The sequence below is a fragment of the Myotis yumanensis genome, unplaced genomic scaffold (assembly GCF_028538775.1).
Source record: "Myotis yumanensis isolate MYYU_CA2020_CCGP unplaced genomic scaffold, mMyoYum1.0.hap1 SCAF_3, whole genome shotgun sequence".
In the NCBI taxonomy this organism is placed as follows: domain Eukaryota; kingdom Metazoa; phylum Chordata; class Mammalia; order Chiroptera; family Vespertilionidae; genus Myotis; species Myotis yumanensis.
Window position 1 is genome coordinate 105042048 of NW_027223754.1, and position 22953 is coordinate 105065000.

Sequence of the window (22953 nt, forward strand, 5' to 3'; positions counted from 1 at the left end):
AGCTCTTTGCATAGGTGATTCTATTAATAGTGAATTAAATATTTCAGCATTAGGATATGGAGGTCGACCCCTCAGATTGAGGACTTTTTTGTTTGTTTGTTTGTTTTTAAATTAAATCTTTATTGTTCAGATTATTACAGTTGTTCCTCTTTTTCCCCCCCATAGCTCCCCTCAACCCAGTTCCCACCCCACCCTCTGCCCTTACCCCCCCGGCCCCCGCCCACTGTCCTCAACCATAGGTGTATGATTTTTGTCCAGTCTCTTCCCGCACCCCACACCCCTTTCCTTCCCCCCCGCCCCTGAGACTAGTCAGTCCACTCCCTTTCTATGCCCCTGATTCTATTATATTCACCAGTTTATTCTGTTCATCAGATTATTTATTCACTTGACTTTTAGATTCACTTGTTGATAGATATGTATTTATTGTTCATAATTTGTATCTTTACCTTTTTCTTCTTCTTCCTCTTCTTAAAGAATACCTTTCAGCATTTCATATAATACTGGTTTGTGGTGATGAACTCCTTTAGCTTTTTCTTATCTGTGAAGCTCTTTATCTGACCCTCAATTCTGAATGATAGCTTTGCTGGGTAAAGTAATCTTGGTTGTAGGTTCTTGCTATTCATCATTTTGAATATTTCTTGCCACTCCCTTCTGGCCTGCATAGTTTCTGTTGAGAAATCAGCTGACAGCTGTATGGGTACTCCCTTGTAGGTAACTGACTTTTTTTCTCTTGCTGCTTTTAAGATTCTCTCTTTGTCTTTTGCTCCTGGCATTTTAATTATGATGTGTCTTGGTGTGGTCCTCTTTAGATTCCTTTTGTTTGGGGTTCTCTGTGCTTCCTGGACTTGTAAGTCTATTTCTTTCACCAGGTAGGGGAAGTTTTCTGTCATTATTTCTTCAAATAGGTTTTCAATATCTTGCTCTCTCTCTTCTTCTGGCACCCCCATAATTCGGATGTTGGTACGCTTGAAGTTGTCCCAGAGGCTCCTTACACTATCTTCATATTTTGGATTCTTTTTTCTTTTTGTTTTTCCGGTTGGGTGATTTTTGCTTCTTCATATTTCAAATCTTTGACTTGATTCTTGCAATCCTCTAGTCTGCTGTTAGAACTGTATAATATTTTTTATTTCAGTCAGTGTATGCTTAATTTCTAGTTGGTCCTTGTTCATATCCTTGAGGGTCTCACTAAATTTATCGGCGGTTTCTAGAAAATTCTTGAAAAACCTTATAAGTTTGGTTTTGAACTCTATATCCAGTAGTTTGCTTTCCTCCATTTCTGTCATTTGTGACCTGTTTCTTTGTCTCCACATTTTTTATGCTTCCCTGTGTTGATAGAGTGGCTTCCTGTGCTAGGTGTCCTCTAGGGCCCAGTGGCTCAGCCTCCCCAATTACCTGAGGTGGACACTCTTGGTGCACCCCTTTGTGGGCTTTGTGCACAGTCTTGTTGTAGTTAAGCCTTGATTATTGTAGGTATCACTGGGAGGAATTGACCTCCAGGCCAATTGGCTGTGAGAATCAGCTGTGTCTCCAGTGGGAGAACTTCTGTGCTGGAGACACCCTTATGGGGCAAGGCTTGCTTCAATGGGGCTTTGGTGCTCACTGAGTCTGCCCCCTGAGTGTGTCCCTTATGGATCTGAGGAGTTCTAATCTGGATAGTCCCACTCTGACCACTGGGTACACTGGCTCTTGGATCTCTAAGGAGTTGCTAATTTAGCCTCTGCCTTAGGCTACCCAGCAGGTGGTACGGAGAGATCTGCAGATTCCTCTCCTTTGTTTGGGATTTGGAGGTGCCCATATGAGGCCCAGCTGTGAAGCAATGCAAGCTGCTGTGGGGCCTTGGGCCTTCTTTTGGAAGTTCTGGGTCTCTCTGACCCAGCTGCAGCTTGTTAGGTAATTTTCAGATTGCAAAGGGCCAGGTCATTCATATGCAAAAGCCTCTGCACACAGCTTGTGTGTGGTGGGGTCTCAGGTAATCAACAGGGCGGAGCAAACAGCTATGGCTGATCTTCAGTCCTGCCCTAAGAGATCCCGGGTCTCAGTGTTCCTCAGTATTTGCTGCAAGCACCTCTGAGAGAAAGCCGCCCTCGAGTTCTGCCCGCTGCCAGACAGTCCAGTTCCTCCCCGTATGAGTTTGGGTCCCCAGAGACTCTCCTGGAACTGGAGTTCAGAGCAGTTGGGAGCTTGAGACTCCCTCCCGATTGAAAAAGACAACCGCCTCCTCAGTTGCCAGCCCTTTCCACGTGCGCCTCCGTACCTCTGCACTTTACTTCCGCAGCTCCTCTGAGTCTCAGTGTGCTTTTCTCTTTCCTTCTAGTTGTAGAATTTCCACTCAGTCAGCCTTCCTGTGGTTCTGGATGATGTCCGTTTTGTCTTTTAGTTGTATTTTTGAAGTGGTTGTGGGAGGCAGCAATTTCCGGTGTTTACCTATGCCGCCATCTTGGTTTCTCTCTTTGAGGATGTTTTTAGCAAAGGCCAGCTTAGGAGTACCCTAATTAAGTTAATAACAATGTACCTACCTATATAGTTTAAGTTTAAAAAATTTGACTCTCAAAAGAAATTTCAGTCGTTGTACTGGTGATATTTGGCTCTATTGACTAATGAATTTGCCGACCACTGTCCTAGCCAATTAGGAACATACTTCTGCCTACACCTCAAGGCCTGGGTCATGGGTGTCAGACCCCAAGCCATTCAGGGAGAATGAATAATGAATATGAGAAAGAAAATGGAGAGGAAGGCTGAGAGAAGAGAGGAGCAGTCTGATCTGGGTAGGAAGAGGGGAACCTTAGCCTGAATATCAACAGCTGTGCTTTATCTGTGTGACCCTGGATCAGTTTCTTCAGAGTGATATGGTTAGAATACATAATCCTGAAAACCATTATTTTCTAAAATTGTATTAAGGGAAAGAAGATGGGAAACGGAGACAATAGATATGTTGGGAGGTATTCACATACAAAGGCCCTCAATTGCTACTTAAAACCTGACAAATAAATTCAGCAGCTGTCTGAGTAATGTTTCCTAAATGCAAAGTTATGCAAATTTGGGTCTGAGAACCCCTGAAGCGCTATAAATTCTATTTTAAAATTTTGTTTGAGGCAACCTAAAATATATAACTGTAAGTATATTCTGGTTCATTTCTAGGAATATCTTGTAACTGCAGGATGATTGAGTTTACAATCATGTAGTAGTGGTAGAGAATTTTATTTCCGTTAAAAGGTTGGAGAAAAGTTGTTCTGGTATTTAATATCCACAGACTAGACTTTCTTCATTTTATCTAACCCCAGTCACTTGCTATATATTTATGTTGAATTTCAAAACCAGAAATTTGAAGGGAAATAACGCAAACTTAATTCGGAGTAAAAACTAGTGTGAGCAGTGCCTTTTAATTCCAAGAATGTGAGAGAAAGTAACATAAACTACATTTTGATTGTCTATATCTGAAAATGTGGCAAGAATTTCTTTGTTTATAAATAAAAAATAGGCATTATTTCTATGATCTATATTAGAGGTTGAATTAGGTTTCTTTGAGGTATTTATTAAGAGAAATGGATTTACAATTGTTGGTAAAAATAAAATTTAAACTTCATTTATTGTTTCCTCTGAAGTGGGTTTAGTGTATACACTTAAGTAATATTTTTCATATTACCGTGTCCAGTTTTAATTTTTTTTACTTATATATGTACTAGAAGGGCTATTTGGTATTTTCTGCCTTAAGTATTCATTTTGTATTAAATATTATGAGCTTACTTTTATTTATTTTTTTAAAAAATGTTTTTATTGATTTTTAGAGAGAGAGGAAGGGAAAGGGATAGAGAGATAGAAACATCAATAAGAGAGAAACATTATCGATCAGCTGCCTCCCACACATCCCCTACTGGGGATCAAGTCTGCAACTCATGCATGTGCCCTGACCAGTAATCAAACCGTGACCTTCTGGTTCATGAGTCGACACTCAGCCTCTGAGCCATACCAGCTGGGTGATCTTACTTTTAGAGTGAATGAATGTGAGATTGAGAAAATGATGGAGAGAGCTGATTTACTTGTTCTGTGCTGTGATGGTAAACATGGGTTGCATTCCACTTTTATTTTAAATGGACTCATGGAATAAGCACAAATTAGAATTAAAACAAGTTGGCAATTAGGTCACATATTTTACTAAGCTGTGATTGGTAATATGAAAATTAACTTCACAGTAGATAGTCATATTTCTTCAGGTTACAAAGGTCAATGAGAAGAGAATGGTGGTACAGCTAAGCTAAAGATGGTGCAGGTATTTGAAGACTGTTTTTGCCTCATAGGTGTGCATTTATATTATGTCGGGGGAGAGGTCTATGCTGAGTGTGTGAGCGACAGCAGCATCTTTGTCCAGAGCCGGAACTGCAACTATCAGCACGGTTTCCACCCAGCCACTGTCTGCAAGATCCCCAGTGGTTGTAGCCTCAAGATCTTCAGCAACCAGCTCTTTGCTCAGCTACTTGCTCAGTCAGTCCACCATGGATTTGAAGTCGTCTATGAGTTAACTAAGATGTGCACTATCCGGATGAGTTTCGTTAAGGTAAGGAGTGCTTGCTTCCACATTGAAGATGGAAACTGAAAAACAAAAAAGGCATTCTTTGGTTGATGTGGCAGTTACACAGCCAGTTCTAGTAGACAGCAGGGTTTTTTTTTTTAAGTTTATTTCTATGAGTATGATCTCTCTTGTTTAGCAATTATAAGAAAATTCTTAAGCATAACACTTTTGGGGGAAAAACAACTTTAAGTAGTTATCTGATTTTTAATGCAGAAGACAAAGTGACAATAATATTTTTATAAGATGCAAGGCTATAGAGATTTTTCCAACCCTCAAATTGCCAAACATGATTATCCTATATAATAAAGAGGTGATATGAAAATTAACCCTCACGCCCTCACAAGATGGCTGCCTACGACCAGGCCGGCAGGGGGGTTAGTGAGGGATGATCAAACAACTGAACAGCAGGCTGCATGGGGCAACCAGGCCAGCGGGGGGGCTGTGAGGGGCAACCAGGCCCACAGGGGGGGGGGCAATTGGGGGCAACCAGGCCAGTGGCGGGGGGAAGTTGGGGGCAACCTGGCTGGCAGCGAGGGGCAGTTAGGGGTAACCAGGTAGGCATGCAGAGGCAGTGAGGGGCAATCAGGCTTGCAGGGGCGGCAGTTAGGGGTGACCAGGCAGGTAGTCAGGTGAGCAATTAGGTACCAGTGGTCCTGGATTGGAGAGGGTGCAGGCTGGGCTGAGGGCATGAATTTTGTGCACCAGGCCTCTAGTAACTTAATAAATGTTGATGAATTTGCCTGAATGAAATTAGAGACTCCTCTAACTCTTAGCATACAGGCAAATGGAGGAGGTAATATTCTATATAATAAAAGGCCAGAGGTGTCACAACTGAAATGACCAGAGACCAGACCACCATGGCCCTTTATGGGCTGGCCCCACCCCCAATCAAGTGGTTAGGGGCAATGAGGCAGGCAGAGTCTTAGTGGTGATCAGGTAGGCAGACCAGCTGTTAGGGGCGATCAGGTAGGCAGGCCAGCGGTTAGAGGAGATCAAGTAGGCAGACGACCCCTTGCCGGGCTGGCCCCACCCCCATGCAAGCAGTTAGGGGTGATCAGGTAGGCAGATCAACAGTTAGGGGTGATCAGGTAGGCAGGCCAGTGATTAGGGGAGATCAGGTAGGCAGACAGCCCCTTGCTGGGCTGGCCCCGCCCCCAAGCAAGCGGTTAGGGGCAATCAGGCAGGCAGGCAGAGTGGTTAGGGGCGACCAGGTAGGCAGACCAGCAGTTAGGGGTGATCCCATAGGAGGCAAGTGGTTAGGGGCCATCAGGTAGGCAGGCCAGTGGTTAGGGGAGATCAGGTAGGCAAACGGCCCCTCACAGGACTGGCCCTGCCCCCCAGCAAAGAAAGAGGGAGGCCCAGGCCAGCCAAGCCATCGCACCCCAGCCTGTCACCTGCAGAGGGAGGCCACTGGTGGCAGGGGATGGGGTCAGCACTGCACAGATGGCAAGCAGTGGCAGCAGTGGGGATGGGGCCAGCTGCCTTGCAGACGGGGGAAGGAAAGCCCTGATAGGCCCTGATCTCAGGCCAGGCCTAGGGACCCTAACCGAGGGGTCCCAGATTGTGAGAGGGTGCAGGCTGGGCTGAGGGACACCCCCCCCGAGTGCACAAATTTTTGTGCACTGGGCCTCTAGTATGTGTGTGTGTATATATATATTAGAAACATTATGATGAGTATGATTAAATTGAGAGAGTAATAATATTCTGTTTATGAATATTTATGAAATTTATCAAATTAGAGCTTATTAAAGTTGATGTGAAGGTTGGAAAACTGAGGAAGTTACAACTGAATTTGCACATTGAAGTTAAAGGCCTCAGTTTCAACATCTGCTGTTTCATCTCTTGCAAAGTGATTGCAAATAATTATATTTCAAACTCTTAGCTTATTTATCAAACTACCTACATGTATTGACACAATTTTCACATTGTCACATATCCATCCAAACAATCAGTACGTCTTGTTCTAGATGTTTTTCAAGTAAAATTTATTAGTCTTTTAAAATTACCATGAAAAATAATTATCCGGTTTTTCTGTACTCAAATTATGTTTTTATTGTATTTTTAATTTTAGTAATTTTTAAAAATCTAGAATACAAATACAATTTAAAAATGACTTCTTGAAACTATTTCTCTTTTGTGATGACAAAGCAGTTTTATTCAGTTTTACTGGTAAGCTGTAAAAAGCATTTTTACATTGTAAAACAATTAACTACTATCTGGAAATTTTTTCCAATTTCTGATGCTTTAGACTCAGCAGAGGGGATTAAATGCCATTAATGAACAATCATTTGAATTGTATGGTTATTTTTCCAGGTCTTTGTTTTTAAAATTAGGATGAAATACCAATATCTCAGAGGTAATTATTTCACTATAATATATACTTGCATAGAAATCTGATTTTCCAAAAATCAACCAGATGTATTTAATAGATATACAACATTTAAATCATAAAGCTGCACAATTCACTGAAAACAAAGTCCCTAATATTTCAGGGACTTTAAAAAAAATTCTTAGCAAATATAACTACAGATGATCAGTTTAAAAGAAATTTAAAAGCTCTCATCACATTAAAGAAATGTGTAACAATGGGAGGTGATGGATCTTAACTAAACTTATCGTGGTAATCATTTTGCAATATATGCATATACCAAATCATTATGTTGTATACTGAAAACTGATACAATGTTATGTATCAATTATCTACACTAATAAAAGAGAAACATGGTAATTAGCGTACGACCGCTACCCTTTTCATTGGCTAATCAGTGAGTATATGCAAATTAACTGTCAGCCAAGATGGCGGCCGGCAGCCAGGCAGCTGGTAGCGAACATGTGGCTTGCTTGCTTCAGTGACTGCAGACTCCAACATTCCCCGCCTGCCTTGCCGGCCTCTGAGCTACAACTCTAAGCAACTATGTACTATGTTGCAAATAAGAAGCTAAACAAAACACCAAAAACCGGCTTTCATTCAGCCGGGCTTTAGCAACATTGTATCAATGTTTTCAGCAGCGAGGTCTCAGAGCTAAAGCTGGCCCAGAATAAAAAATAAAAAAAAGGAAAAAAGGAGCGGTTGGAAGCTTCAGTCACTCGTTTCCGGAAAACAGCCCTCAGCCCCTCACCCAGACTGGCCAGGCACCCCAGTGGGGACCCCCACCCTGATCCAGGACACCCTTCAGGGCAAACCAGCCGGCCCCTACCCATGCACTAGGCCTCTATCCTATATAGTAAAAGGGTAATATGCCTCCCAGCACCAGGATCAGCGGAGCAGCGAGGCTCCCGGCACCGGGATCAGCGTGACAGGGGGCAGCGCCCAAACCCCCTGATCACCCTGCGGCTCTGTGTGTGACAGGGGGCGGGGCCACAACCTCCCTATCCGCCCTGCTCTGTTCGACAGGGGAAGGCACCCCAACCCCCTGATCAACCCTGCTCTGTGCCTGATTGGGGGAGCTCCCCAATCCCCTGATCGCCCTGCAGCTCTGTGTATGACAGGGTGCGGTGCCCCAACCCCCTGATCGCCCTGCGGCTCTGTGTGTGACAGGGTGCGGCGCCCCAACCCCCTCCCCCACGGGCCCTGCTCTGTGTGTGACAGAGTAGAGCCATAACCTCTCCATTGGCCCTGCCCTGAGTGTGACAGTGGCGGCGCCTCAACCCCCTGATCAGCCCTGCTCTGTGGGTGATAGAGGGTGGCGCCCCAACCCCCCTCCACAGGCCTTGCTCTGTGTGTGACAGGGTAGAGCCATAACCTCCCCATTGGCCCTGCCCTGAGTGTGACAGGGTGCAGCGCCCCAACCCCCTGATCCGCCCTGCTCTGTGTGTAACAGGGAGCGGTGCCCCAGTTCCCCTATCGGCCCTACTCTGTGAATGACAGGGGGGAGCTCCTCAACCCCCTGATGGGCCCTGCTCTGTGAGTGACAGGGTGCAGCGCCCCAACCCCCTGATCCGCCCTGCTCTGTGTGTGACAGGGGGCGGTGCCCCAACACCCCTATGGCCCTACTCTGTGAGTGACAGCGGGGAGCTCCTCAACCCCCTGATCGGCCCTGCTCTGTGCATGACAGGGGTGGCGCCACAACCTCCCCATCGACCCTGCCTTGAGTGAGACGGGGGCGGTGCCCCAACCCCCCAATCAGCCCTACCATGAGCGTGACTGAGGGTGGCATTGCAACCTCCCGATCCGCCCTGCTCTGTGCATGACGGGGCGGCGCCCCAACTCCCTAATCGGCCCTGCTGTGAGCCTGACCAGGGGCTGCACCTAGGGATTGGGCCTGCCCTCTGCCACCCAGAAGCAGGCCTAAGCCAGCAGGTCGTTATCTCCTGAGGGGTCCCAGACTGCGAGAGGGCACAGGCCGGGCTGGGGGACCCCCCCCCCCCCCCACGAGTGCACAAATTTTTGTGCACTGGGCCTCTAGTATCTCAATAAAACTGGGGAGAGGGGAGACAGTACAAATTAAAAGAACATAAAATATTTCATTACTAATTTCATACTGATTATATATTGATATGATAATATTTTGGATATATTGGATTGAGTAAAACATTATTAGATTTTTAAAAGTACAAATGAAATAAATTATAGATGACTAAACACTAGTGGCTATTTTTGGGGGATGATAGACTAGATCATCTTTAAGGACTCTTTCAGCTCTAATTCTTACTAATTCTAGGGCTCATTTCATCAGTCAACAAATATTTTTGAGCACCTATCATGTGCCAGGTTAGGCACCATTCTAGGAACTGGAATACATCAATGATTATGCAAAGATCTCTGCCTTCATAAAATCAATATAACAGGAAAGAGAAACACAATAAACAACAGCTATAATAAAGAATTTGAATGTAAAGAAAAAATGCAGAGCAAACGAAATTGGAGTGCTGGGGAAGAGGTAGATTGCAGGTTTTAACGAGGTGGTCAGGGGAAGCCTCATTGAAGAGGTGGAACATGAGCAAAGACTTGAATGACACAAGAAAGATAGCCATAAGGATATCTGGGGTAAGAGCAGTAGACACACAGGGAAGGGCAAGCTCAACTGCAAGAAGCAAGAGCATGGCTAGGAATTTGTAGTAGCAAGGAGACTGGGGCATAATGAGTGAGGGTGATGTGAGATCAGAACTGTAACAGGGAATCAGATCAGTGCTTTATAAGTCAGTGCAAGAGTTTTGACTTTTACTCTAAAGAGAAGGGGAGCCATTGCAGGGATTTGAGCAGAAGATTTTCATGATCTGACTTAGGCTTTTAAAGGATCACTCTGGCTGTTGTGTGGATGCAGGCAGGGTTGGAAGTAGGGGGACCAGTTAGGAGGCTACAGCAATATTCAGATGAGAGATGATGGTTGCTCCCAGTAGGAGAGTTCTAATAGAAGTTGTGAGAAGTGGACAGATCTAAATGTGAAGGCTGACTTGATGTGGGGTATGAGAAAAAGAAAGGAGTTAAATGAAGTTTCCTTTAATCAAGATGGAGAAGATTCAGGTGGCTCAGGTTTGGATACAAGACAAAGAGTTCAGTTTTAGTGAGAATAACTTTGAGGTGTTTGTCACACGTTCAGTGAAGTACTGAGTAGGCAGTTGGATGTACAAGTTGGTCTGCACTTGGAGAGAGAAAGCTGGGTTGAGAATGTGAATTTAGAAATTATCAGGTTATGGACAGCATTGAACTCAATGAGCCTGGATGAGATCACCAACAGTTTGAGTTTAAACAGAGAAGATAAGGGGTTCCAGGATGGAGTCCTGGGACATTTCGACTTTAAACGATAGTGGAGAATGGAAACAGGGGGAAGTTGGCAGCATAGGTAAATGCCTGTACTCGTCACCTCCCACAGCCACATCAAAATTACAACTAAAACAGAACAACCATCATCCAGAACCACCAGAAAGCTGGCTGAATGGAAGTCCTACAACTAGAGAAGTAAATAAGAAAGCACACTGAGACTGGTAGGAGGTGCAGAGGCGTGGAATGGGCTGGTCCAGCACCCATGTGTGCCGCTTTTTTAATCGGGAGGGAGATCATCTCTCTGGAGGCTGCCAGGAGGAGCAAGGGGTCCCAGAACCACACCAGATCCCCAGCCCAGGGTCCCAGAGCTGGAAAAAGAAATCTCTGTGGTCAGTAAGAACTACAGGTTGTAAAAACCAGTGTGGATTGGGGCTCAGTGACACAGAGGCTGCTGGAGACCCATCTGTTCCTCTTAAAAGGCCAGCACCACAAACTGAACTTACAAGATCCTGATTCCTCTGAGCTCCAGCACCAGGGCAAGGTTCTGGGGGACACACACATATGAGGAGGAACTGGATTGTCTGGCGTCAGGGCAGAAACTCAGGGTGGCTTTCTCCCAGACAGAGGTGCTCACAGGGATTATTGTTCCTATGCTGGGACCTCCCAGGTCACAGGGCTGACTGGCAACCATTTCTGTTTGCTTTGCCCTGGTGATTCCCTAAGATCCCACCTCATCCAATTTACAACTCCACCCAAGCTGTGTGCAGTGTATTTTGCATATGAATGGCCTGTCCTTGCTCAGGCTAAAGTGTCTCAAACAAGCTGCAGCTGGGTCAGGGAGTCCCAAACTTATCAATAAAAGGCCTAAGACCTGGCACCAGCACCAGCCTGCCTTGCTTCATAGCTGGGCCTTATCTGGGCACTTCCAAACCTGATACAAAGAGGAGGAATCTGCAGATCTCTCTGTAGCTCCTGCTGGGTAGCCCCAGGCAGTGGCTGACTTTGCACTTCCCTGGAGACCCAAGAGCCAGTGTACCCAGTGGTCAGTGTCAGGCTCTACAAGATTACAACCCTACACATCTATAAACAACACACTCAATGAGCAGACTCAGTAAGCACCAAAGCCCCACTGAAGCAAGTCCTGCTCCATAGGGTTGTCTTCTGCACAGCAGTTCTCCCACTGTAGTCACAGCTGGTTCTCACAGCCAATTGGCCTGGAGGTCAATTCCTCCCAGTGACACCAATAGCAATAAAGTCTCAACTACAACAAGACTGTGCTCACAGCCCACAAAGGGGTGCACCTAGAGTTCCCAACTCAGGTGATTGGGGAGACTGAGCCACTGGGCCTTATAGGACACCTACTACATGAGGGCTCTCTACCAACTCAAGGAGACATAGCAGCTCTACCCAATACATAGAAACAAACACAGGGAAGCAGCCAAAATGCAGAGTCAAAGAAACATCTCACAAATGAAAGAAATGGAAGAAAGCAAACTACTGGATATAGAGTTCAAAACCACAGTTATAAAGTTACTCAAGAACCTTCTAGAAGCCTCCAAAAAAATGGAAAGGACCAGTCAGAAATTAATCATACACTAACTGAAATAAAGAATAATATACAGGGATTCAACAGTAGAGTAGAGGATTCTGAAAATCAAATCAATGATTTGAAATATGAGGAAGCAAAAACCACCCAATCAGAAGAGCAAAAAGAAAAAAGAATCAAAAAATATGAAGACAGTGTAAGGAACCTCTGGGACAACTTCAAGTGTACCAACATTCACATTATGGGGGTGCCAGATGAAGAGAGAGAGCAAGATATTGAAAACCTATTTGAAGAAATAATGACAGAAAACTTCCCCTACCTGTGAAAGAAATAGACTTACAAGCCTAGGAAGCACAGAGAGTACCAAACAAGAGGAACCCAAAGAGGACCACACCAAGACACATCATAATTAAAATGCCAAGAGCAAAAGACAAAGAGAGAATCTTAAAAGCAGCAAGAGAAAAGCAGTTAGTTACTTACAAGGGAATGCCCATAGGACTGTCAGCTGATTTCTCAACAGAAACTATGCAAGTCAGAAGATAGTGGCTAGAAATATTGAAAGTAATGAATAGCAAGGACCTACAACCAAGATTACTTTACCCAGCAAAGCTATCATTTAGAATTGAAGGTCAGAGAAAGAGCTTCACAGACAAGAAAAAGCTAAAGGAGTTCATCACTACCAAACCAGTATTATATGAAATGTTGAAGGGCATTCTTTAAGAAGAGGAAGAAGAAGAAAAAGAAAAAGATAAATAAAATATGAACAACAACATGGCAACAAATACATACCTATCAACAATTTAATCTAAAAGTAAAAATAAATGAGTAAGAAATTTAATGAGCAGAATAAACTGGTGAATAAAATAGAATCAGAGGCATGGAAATGGAACAAACTGACGATTTTCAGAGGGAAGGGAGCGGGAAGAGATTAAACAAAGATCATATATGCATATATGCATTACCTAAGGAGACAGACAATAAAGATTTAAAAAAAAAAAAAAAAAAAAAAGATAGTGGAGAAGAGAAAGAACCAGCAAAGAAAACTGAGAATGTGCCACCACCAAAATAGTAGTAAAACCAAGAAAGGAAGGTTCTTTCTAAGCCAAAAAAAAAAAGAGAAATACTTATGTAATACCCTTTGTAATACTTTAAGAGGAAAATAAAAAAAAAAAAAAAAAAAAAAAAGAGAAAATACATTGATGAGGAGAGGGGATGAACTAAAGCAAATACTGCCCATGTGACACAAAGACTGAAAGCTGATCATTAATTTGAGCAATATGAAGGTCTTTTTGATCTTGATAAGAACAATATTGTTGAAGGCTTGGGTGAAATGTTGATTAGAATGGATTTAAGAGAGAGTGGAAGAAGAGGAATTGAGACAGCCAGTGCAGATGCCTGTTTTTGAGGGGTTTTGCTACAAAGGGAGTCAAAGACATAGGACAATAATCTGTGGTGGTTGTAGTGCCAAGAGAAGTATTTTGAAGATGGAAGACATTTCAGCATGTTTGTACATTGATGGGAATGATCTGATTGAATGAAAAAGGAAAGAATGGGGAGAGTTTCTGGAATGCTGTTCCCAGAGGTGAGTGAGTCTTATGCACAAGTAGATGGCTTATTTGGAAACACAGATAATCTATAGTAAAAGGTAGAAAGGTCAAGTCTGTGGGTGCAGTGCTGTGGAAATTCTCTTCTGATTGTTTCATTTCTCTCATTAAAATAGGAAAAAAGAAAATCTGTTGTAAGCAGGCTGGAGGAGTAGGTGGAAAAGTAGGAGAAATGAGAGAGTGAATGGTCTGGGAGAGAATGCTATGATTTCCAAGTGGCATCAAAGGTCCACTTGAAGTTTCTAGCCACAAATGTAAAGTGTAATCACGCAGCATGGTGTTTGAAATCCAACTTTTTTTTAAAAATAAAAACGTACCAATTTTATATCAGTATCTACTTTCATTTTTAAATTAAAGCTGTTAGATAATTTCTGTAATTTAGAATTAATTACCAGAGATGAGGAAAATATTAATGAGCTATTAAATACTGACAATGAGTAAAATTATTGGACCATGCATTTATAAAAGCCATGTTTCATAGTAAAAAGTTCCAATTGTATTTAACTGAAGGAAATATCCTTTAGCTTTTTATTTCTAACTAGAGGCCCAGTGCATGAAATACGTGCACTCAGGGCGGGGGTCGGGGGGGGGGGGAGTCCCTCAGCCCAGCCTGCACCCTCTCACAGTCTGGGAGCCCTAAAGGGATGTCCAACTGATGGCTTAGGCCCGCTCCTCACTCAGTTCCGATTGACAGGACCCCAGCAGCAAGCTAACCTACTGGTTGAAGATCTGCCCCTGGTGGTCAGTGCATGTCATAGCGAGCGGTTTGAGCAGCCTTAGCATATCATTAGCATATTTGCTTTGATTGGTTGAACAGACGACTGGACTGCTGGACATTTAGCATATTAGGCTTTTATTATATAGGATTACAACACATTCTCATTTTGACATAATTTATCTTTTTCAACCAATTATTATACCAAACAAAAATTTTCCAAATGTTAAGCTTTTCTTTACCATTTATGAAATATGACTTACTCTTTTAGAGTTCCTTAGGAAAAAAATTGAATTTTTAATTTTCATTGTGAACTTATTTGATCAAAAATTATAAGACATCACTACATGAGTTCAAAAAATGGAATAAAAATTAAAAGTGGTATCTATATTATCAGCAAATTATCAGATAAGACATTTTAACTACTTCATATTTCTTCTTAGCATGAGTAAGAATAAACTGGTTCCAAAGTACTATGAGGGTTGGCATTTTTACTGCAAGGTTTAAATCACAGTGTTACTCTATTCAACAAGTCATACCCAAGTAAATGGCAGTGTTCATAAGTACAAAATTGTTAGTAGCTGGTACTCTATACAATCGAGAGAATTTTTTATAAAATTAGATTTTTAAAAAGGCAGAATGTCTGATAATTATCAGTCTCTCAAAGGCTAGAATGAGAAAAATGTAGAAAGTGAAGTACTCACTGATTAATAATATTTTGCTTTGAGAAAGCCAGAAATGATTCTAAGACATAAGCAATAATGATAAAAGATGTAATTAATATGCTGTATCTCTTTTTAAGCCAAAGCACACTTTTCACCTCAGGACAGTTCTCATTTTTACATTCTTAGTTTCCTTTGTCCGGAATAGGATCCCTTTTTGAGCCAGTATTTGAATAGAGTTCATAATCCAAAGTCATTTTTTTCTCCACAGGATGTATTAAGCTGCAAAATGGAAAATGACTAAGTCAGTTATAAAGAATTTTTAGAATAATAAATGCCAATTTACAATAACTGTCAATAGACTTCTATGCAGAAGCCTAAAAGTTGCTACAGTAGCGGTCAGAACTAACATCTTCCATATGCTCATGCTTTGTTTATTAAATACTATCATAAATCCAGAAAAGAAACCCTACAGGGTCCTTCCAAAGCTGCATAATTTCCCAAATGAGTTTCCTCTGGTTGCGGAGCCTGTTCATTGCTTCAGTCCTTTTTCAGTTGTTTAGCTTTTGCAATATTTTCTTGGCATTTTTGTGTTTTCTTTTGCTCCTTTCCCCAGGCCTCAATCATCCTGGCCAATTTCCAGAACAGTACAGCACTTGCTAGAAACAATGGAGTAAGGGCAAAAATAACTGTTGTAAGGAAGCCATATGGATCCTTTGCAGCCCATTCCACAACATACTCAGCCCAAGCCTTTATGTCAAACATCTTTGTTAGGAAAAGGCGACTTATGCTTGAGTTGTGATCTCTAACTTTGTCCTGGATTGGTGAACCAATTACAATTTCAGATGGATGACCCCTGGTTGGTTGTCTTCTTTAGCTCTACGACACACATCTGAGAGAAGGTTTAAATCCTATATACTTGGACTCGGATCCCAATTCCCAACTCCTGAAATCCAACTTTTAAATAACTCTACAGAGAATCAGTGTTTCCAATAACAAAACTAATTTGCTTAACTGGATCTGTCCTCATTATAAAAATAACTTTTCATACAGAGAAAAATATACAAACTTATTTATTTACTTGTCTATTTATTTATTTATTTATTTATTTATTTATTTATTTGCTGCCTCTCCTATGAATGGTAATAAATAGGAAATTGCCAAAAGTGAGCCAGAGAAACAGGAAGAATAAGCTTTGTTAATCAATCCTGAAAAATCAAGAGCATCCTCTAGTTCTTTCTTTATAAGTTCCAGATCCATCATTGGTCTTCAGTTACCATTTTGTGCAAAACACTGTCTTCAGCCTTAAGGGGGTGAACATAAGTTCAAGTTTCTTCCCTTATGGAGAGAAAATGATTTGCCAGGGTTTCTGACATGACTAGAGCCCAACCATGTTTAGGTTCATGTATTTAGTTGTGAACCCAAAGAAAAGCATTGATTTGGACTCATCTTAGGATGTCTGGTTGATGCAAAACTTATCCTGTACTTACAGGAAGGTATAGTTTATGTTCTCGCAGGTCTCGAGAGCTACTCTGTTGTGTTGGTTAGGTGTCCACTGAGCTCTGTCTTGTGCCTTTGGAGGCTGACTGCAAAGTCTGACACAATCACTCTTGGCTCCACTCTTGCTTTTCAGGGTTGGGGAGCTGAGTACCATCGCCAGGATGTCACGAGCACACCTTGCTGGATTGAGATTCATCTTCACGGGCCACTGCAGTGGTTGGACAAAGTTCTGACTCAAATGGGCTCTCCACATAACCCGATTTCTTCAGTGTCTTAATAGTTAGGTCTTAATCCCCATTTTTATAGAACAGATGCGGTTGCAGGCAGTGGCTTATATCATTTCAGATTTGCAACTAAAGTGTCTAAGTATATGTGTAAATACATATAATATATACTGTTCATCTATTTTATCACCACTTGTTTTCTGCTTTCTAGTTAAGCTGATGCCATTAGAAAAGCAGGTTTTTTCCGCCTATGATGTAAGAAGCAGCAGCTTTATTTGTGGGAGGAAACAAAGAAAGGCAACTCTGTCAATAGTATTTAAAGGGTGTTGGCAGAATAAAAGGCAGCTTTAGTCAGCCATGTCAATATAAGGCAGGTTGTGTGACCTACCAGAAAAATACTAAAACTGCTTATATAGCAAAAGTCGGGTACTAGCAGCACTAGAGTAAATAACGCTTTTAGACAAAATGTAGCAATCAAACTCATTTAATTTAAATGATTTCACTTTTAATACTATTGGCAAGAAAAAATATCAAGTTTATATAATCAATTATGTAAGATAAGACACATAAACTTTATTTCTGAAGTTGAAATACTTATACCTGGACAAGTATAAGTATTCCACATAAGTATTCCACAACATACTCAGCCCAAGCCTTTATGTCAAACATCTTTGTAGCAGTGTTAGGAAAAGGCGACTTATGCTTGAGTTGTGATCTCTAACTTTGTCCTGGATTGGTGAGCCAATTACAATTTCAGATGGATGACCCCTGGTTGGCAGAATAAAAGGCAGTTATTGATGCTTTTGTCCAACCCTCCTGTTATTACCTGCTTCTTCTTCTTACAGGACCTACACACGTGGTCTTAGAGCTTCCTGTGCAGACTCAAAAGTCTGCAGGACTGCCTGCATGAACAGCCAGCAAAACATGAGCCTCATTTGGTTGTTATTGGGAACACTGATTCTCTGTAGTTATTTAAAAGTTGGATTTCAGGAGTTGGGAATTGGGATCCGAGTCCAAGTATATAGGATTTAAACCTTCTCTCAGATGTGTGTAGTAGAGCTAAAGTATTGTGCTCATATTAAGGGCTCATTTTAAACAAATTTAAAATGTGATTGGAAAAAAAACTGTGAAGCTGAAGTCATGTTCCCTCATAATCTACGACTGTAAAAAGCAATGAGTCTAATATGGCAAGATAAATATGAAAATAGCATGAAATGAGCTATATTCCCAAACTGTAAGACCAGAACTTAGTCCCAGAATCACCCAAGGAGATTCCTGCTTTCCACATAGGAAATGAGACTCATGTTTTGCTGGCTGTTCATGCAGGCAGTCCTGCAGACTTTTGAGTCTGCACAGGGAGCTCTAAGACCACGTGTGTAGGTCCTGTAGGAAGAAGAAGCAGGTAATAACAGGGGGGTTGGACAAAAGCATCATATGTTTACTTACACCTTCTCACATTCCCACATTAAAAGTCTCTGGGCGATGGCCCTCCTTTTGCCTTATTTACCTCACCTGTTGGCAAATATTAACTATTTATAGGTTACTAAAACAATGGTGAAGATTTTTGAGAAAATCAAGACACATTACTGAGATCAATTTATGAGTTATTTTACTTAGTGTCTCTATTTATCTACTGGTCAAATCTGGTAGGCTCTTATAAAGCTAAATTCTCACACCTGGAAATAACTTTCCAAGTAAAGTGATAATAATTTCATAATCTCTACAATTTCTGGGGAACAGTAGTATTGAATAATAGGACATTTAAAAAACACACAATATTAAAAACCTGTTCTTATTTACCCTTGGATAATAAAGAGGAAAATCCCCCAAATTTCTAGGTACTCTTATATATGTAAATATAAGTCCCACCCACTAAACACTGCATTCCTTGAAAAAATATATCACACCCTCTTAAAAATGTATAATTTAAGAAGGCAATTATGCTTGTAACAGATGGTACTTCAGTAATCCAAGAGGTTTCTTCATTTATACATTCTATCTCAACTCTTTGTAGCTTAGTGAACACAGTAGTTATTTCTCATTAAATTATATTCAAGGTAGAAATGATGATGTGAAAAAGATGAGTGAGTTACTACTGTCACCTCTTATGACTAGTGTTATATAATAGAAACTTTCATATATACAATAGCAAATAAATATTACATTTTACATGAAGACTAGGTAACCCATTTAGTGTAGTTCATTGTTCATCAACTATGTATTGTGCACCTGTATGTGCCAGGTACAATGTTAGGTGCTGTAGAATCAAATGTAAACAAGAGACAGCCCAGCCCTTGGGTTGAGAGTCTAATATTATATCTGTTTGTGTACACATCCTCATATTCCAGAACTTGCAAAACAAAACAGGACATACCATCTTCCTTAGCTTAAAAAATGTATTGGTTTCTTAATTTTCTCTTTTGAATAATTTCCCTTCTCTTCTGATCATTTAGGTAATGGATGAAGGCTTCCTTGGGTAAATGCTATTTTTCTTCTGTCTAAAAAAGAAGGTTTACTCCTCCTGTTCCTTTTATTTTCTAATAATTTTCCATCTCCCCTTTTTCCTGGAAAGGGCATTAATATGGTTGGTGAATCTTTCTCATACGAGTATCATTCCATGAGAGAACAGCAGGTACACCACGTGGTTTTTGATCCAGAGATCAAACATAGCTTTCCTTCTTTTTTTTTAAAAAAAAAATCTTTATTGTTCAGATTATTACAGTTGTTCCTCTTTTTCCACTCATAGCTCCCCTCCACCCGGTTCCCACCCCACCCTCTGCCCTTACCCCCGCCCACTGTCCTCATCCATAGGTGTATGATTTTTGTCCAGTCTCTTCCCGCACCCCCAACACCCCTTTCCCCCCCCCGCCCCCGAGACTAGTCAGTCCACTCCCTTCTATGCCCCTGATTCTATTATATTCACCAATTTATTCTGTTCATCAGATTTTTTATTCACTTGACTTTTAGATTCACTTGTTGATAGATATGTATTTGTTGTTCATAACTTTTATCTTTACCTTTTTCTTCTTCCTCTTCTTAAAGAATACCTTTCAGCATTTCATATAATACTGGTTTGGTGGTGATGAACTCCTTTAGCTTTTTCTTATCTGTGAAGCTCTTTATCTGACCTTCAATTCTGAATGATAGCTTTGCTGGGTAAAGTAATCTTGGTTGTAGGTTCTTGGCATTCATCACTTTGAATATTTCTTGCCACTCCCTTCTGGCCTGCATAGTTTCTGTTGAGAAACCAGCTGACAATTGTATGGGTACTCCCTTGTAGGTAACTGACTTTTTTTCTCTTGCTGCTTTTAAGATTCTCTCTTTGTCTTTTGCTCTTGGCATTTTAATTATGATGTGTCTTGGTGTAGTCTTCTTTAGATTCCTTTTGTTTGGGGTTCTCTGCCCTTCCTGGACTTGTAAGTCTATTTCTTTCACCAGGTAGGGGAAGTTTTCTGTCATTATTTCTTCAAATAGGTTTACAATATCTTCCTCTCTCTCTTGCAGCCCAATAATTTGGATGTTGGTACGCTTGAAGTTGTCCCAGAGGCTCCTTACACTATCTTCACATTTTTGGATTCATTTTTCTTTTTGCTTTTCCAGTTGGGTGTTTTTTACTTCTTCGTACTTCAAATCTTTGACTTGATTCTTGCGATCCTCTTGTCTGCTGTTGGATCTCTGTATAATATTCTTTATTTCAGTCAATGTATGCTTAATTTCTAGTTGGTCCTTTTTCATAACCTCGAGGATCTCACTAGATTTATTGAGGGTCTCACTAAATTTATCGGTGGTTTCTAGAAACTTGAAAAACCTTATAACCATGGTTTTGAACTCTATATCCAGTAGTTTGCTTTCCTCCATTTCTGTCATTTGTGACCTGTTTCTTTTTTTCCACATTTTGGCTGCTTCCCTGTGTTGTTAGAGTGGCTTTGTGTGCTAGGTGTCCTGTAGGGCCCAGTGGCTCAGCCTCCCCAATTACCTGCAGTGGACACTCTTGGTACACCCCTTTGTGGGCTTTGTGCACAGTCTTGTTGTACTTAAGCCTTGATTGTTGTTGGTATCACTGGGAGGAATTGACCTCCAGGCCAATTGGCTGTGAGAATCAGCTGTGTCTCCAGTGGGAGAACTTCTGTGCTGGAGACACCCTTATGGGGCAAGGCTTGCTTCAATGGGGCTTTGGTGCTCACTGAGTCTGCCCCCTGAGTGTGTCCCTTATGGATCTGAGGAGTTCTAATCTGGATGCTCCCACTCTGACTACTGGGCACACTGGCACTTGGATCTCTAAGGAGGTGCTAATTTAGCCTCTGCCTTAGGCTACCCAGAAGGAGCTACGAAGAGATCTGCAGATTCCTCTTCTTTGTTTGGGGTTTGGAGGTGCCTAGATGAGGCCCAGCTATGAAGCAATGCAATCTGCTGTGGTGCCTTGGGCCTTCTTTTGGATGTTCTGGGTCTCTCTGACCCAGCTGCAGTTTGTTAGATAATTGTAGATTGCAAAGGGCCAGGTCATTCATATGCAAAAGCCTCTGCCACAGCTTGGGTGGGGCGGGGTCTCAGGGAATCAGCAGGGCGGAGCAAACAGCTATGGCTGCTCCTCAGTCCTGCCCTACAAGGTCCTGGGTCTCAGTGTCCCGCGGAAATCACTGCAAGCACCTCTGAGAGAAAGCCGCCCTTGAGTTCCAACTGATGCCAGACAGTTCAGTTTCTCCCCATATGAGTCTGGGTCCCCAGAGACTCGCCTGGAACTGGATTCCAGGGCCGTTGGGAGTTTGTGACTCCCTCCCAATTGATTTCTTTATCGTAGCATCGAGGGTCTCATTAGTTTTCGTGAGGCTCTGCACAAATTTATGGCAAGCCCTCAAAATTGCGATTCTTAGCTCCATATCCTCCATTTCTGTCATGTTTTTTTGTCTCCGCATCTTTTATGCTTTCTTGGTGCACCCCCTTGTGGTCTCTGTGCGCAGTCTTGTTCTAGCCAAGCCTTAATTGTTGTAGTTAACACTAGAGGGATTTGACCACCAGGCCGACTGGCTGTAGGAATCAGCTGTGCGGAAAACGTCTGTCTTCTGGGGAGGCGCTAATCCAGCCTTTGCCTGAGGCGTTCGGCAAATGGCTGTGCGCAGGGCTTGGGCGGGCGGGATCAACAGGGTGGGGGGAGGGAGCCGCTATGGCCGCTCTCAGTCCGTCCCCAGGGGTTCTGCCTCTCTGTCCCAGCAACCGCTGCAAACCTCAGAGGGGCCGTAGCCAGACAGTCCCGCTTCTCCCGTTTGAGTCTGGGTCCCTAGAGACTCGCCCGGATCTGTAGCCCAGAGTCTGAGACTCACTCCTGATTGAAAACGACAACCGCGCCCTCAGCCGCCAGCCCGCTTTGCGCGCGCACCACCTCACCACCGCACCACCGTACCTTTAAATTTTCCACACTACGCCTCCTCTGAGCGTCGGAATGCTGTTGTTTTTGCTTCTAGTTGAAGAGTCTCTCCTCAGCCAGCCTTCCTGTGGTTCTGGTTGATGTCCGTTCTGACTTTTAGTTGTATTTTTGAAGTGGTTGTTTACGGCGGCAATCTCCGGTGTTTACCTATGCCGCCATCTTCGATCTCCGAAAATTAACTTCCTCCCTCCCGATTGAAAAAGACAACCGCCTCCTCAGTTGCCAGCCCTTTCCACGTGCGCCTCCGTACCTCTGCACCTTCCACACCTCCTCTGAGTCTCAGTTTGCTTTTCCCTTTCCTTCTAGTTGTAGAATTTCCACTCAGTCAGCCTTCCTGTGGTTCTGAATGATGTCCATTTTGTCTTTTAGTTGTATTTTTGAAGTGGTTGTGCGAGGCAGCAATTTCAGGTGTTTACCTATGCCGCCATCTTGGTTTCTCTGTCAAACATAGCTATCTTGATCAAAATTATCCTCTGAGCCCTAGCCAGTTTGGCTCAGTGGATAGAGTGTCAGCCTTCGGACTGAAGGGTCCCAGGTTCGATTCCAGTCAAGGGCACATGCCCTGGTTGCAGACTCAATCCCCACTAGGAGACGTGCAGGAGGCAACCAATCAATGGTACTCTCTCATCATTGATGTTTCTATCTCTACCTCTCCCTTCCTCTATGAAATTAATAAAAATGTATTTTAAAAATTATCCTCTGATAATCTTATACCTTTACAGAATTAGTCAGAACTGATTATTTATAAATGACATTTAAAAGACTTGGATTTGTATACAACTTTTGGAAACTAGGACAAAATATTCCAGTGAACCTGAATTATTTATTTGAAAATAAATAATTAAAATGGTACGTAAACGTCATCATCAGTCATATCTTCCCAAAAGCCTTTATTAGGATATGTGTGAAATTCAGAGAATTTAGAATTGATGAGAAGTTAACCCTTCAGTTATTGTAACATAGACACATTTTAATCAGTCTTTAAAATTTTTTTGCTGGAGAAGTTGCC

At 42.3% G+C, this 22953-nt stretch overlaps 2 protein-coding genes across 6 annotated transcripts in view; one reads left to right on the top strand and one right to left on the bottom strand.

Annotated features, from left to right (window-relative positions):
- The window catches only part of SMAD9 (SMAD family member 9), a 93532-nt gene that overhangs the window by 36668 nt on the left and 33911 nt on the right, over positions 1 to 22953 (top strand). For 3 of the 5 annotated variants that reach the window (XM_070409247.1, XM_070409251.1, XM_070409252.1), the window contains 2 exons: positions 4296 to 4552; positions 16432 to 17856. In XM_070409247.1, coding sequence (XP_070265348.1) covers positions 4296 to 4552; positions 16432 to 16575 — 401 coding nt within the window. In that variant the 3' untranslated portion in view covers positions 16576 to 17856. Of the gene's footprint in view, positions 1 to 4295; positions 4553 to 16431; positions 17857 to 22953 lie in introns of those variants that run through there. The other 2 variants (XM_070409249.1, XM_070409250.1) reach the window with 1 other exon arrangement.
- Positions 15324 to 15757, bottom strand: LOC139006709 (small integral membrane protein 15-like). The gene has a single exon (XM_070409253.1). It carries the CDS (start codon positions 15561 to 15563, stop codon positions 15339 to 15341), a length of 225 nt encoding a protein of 74 aa, XP_070265354.1. The 5' UTR covers positions 15564 to 15757; the 3' UTR covers positions 15324 to 15338.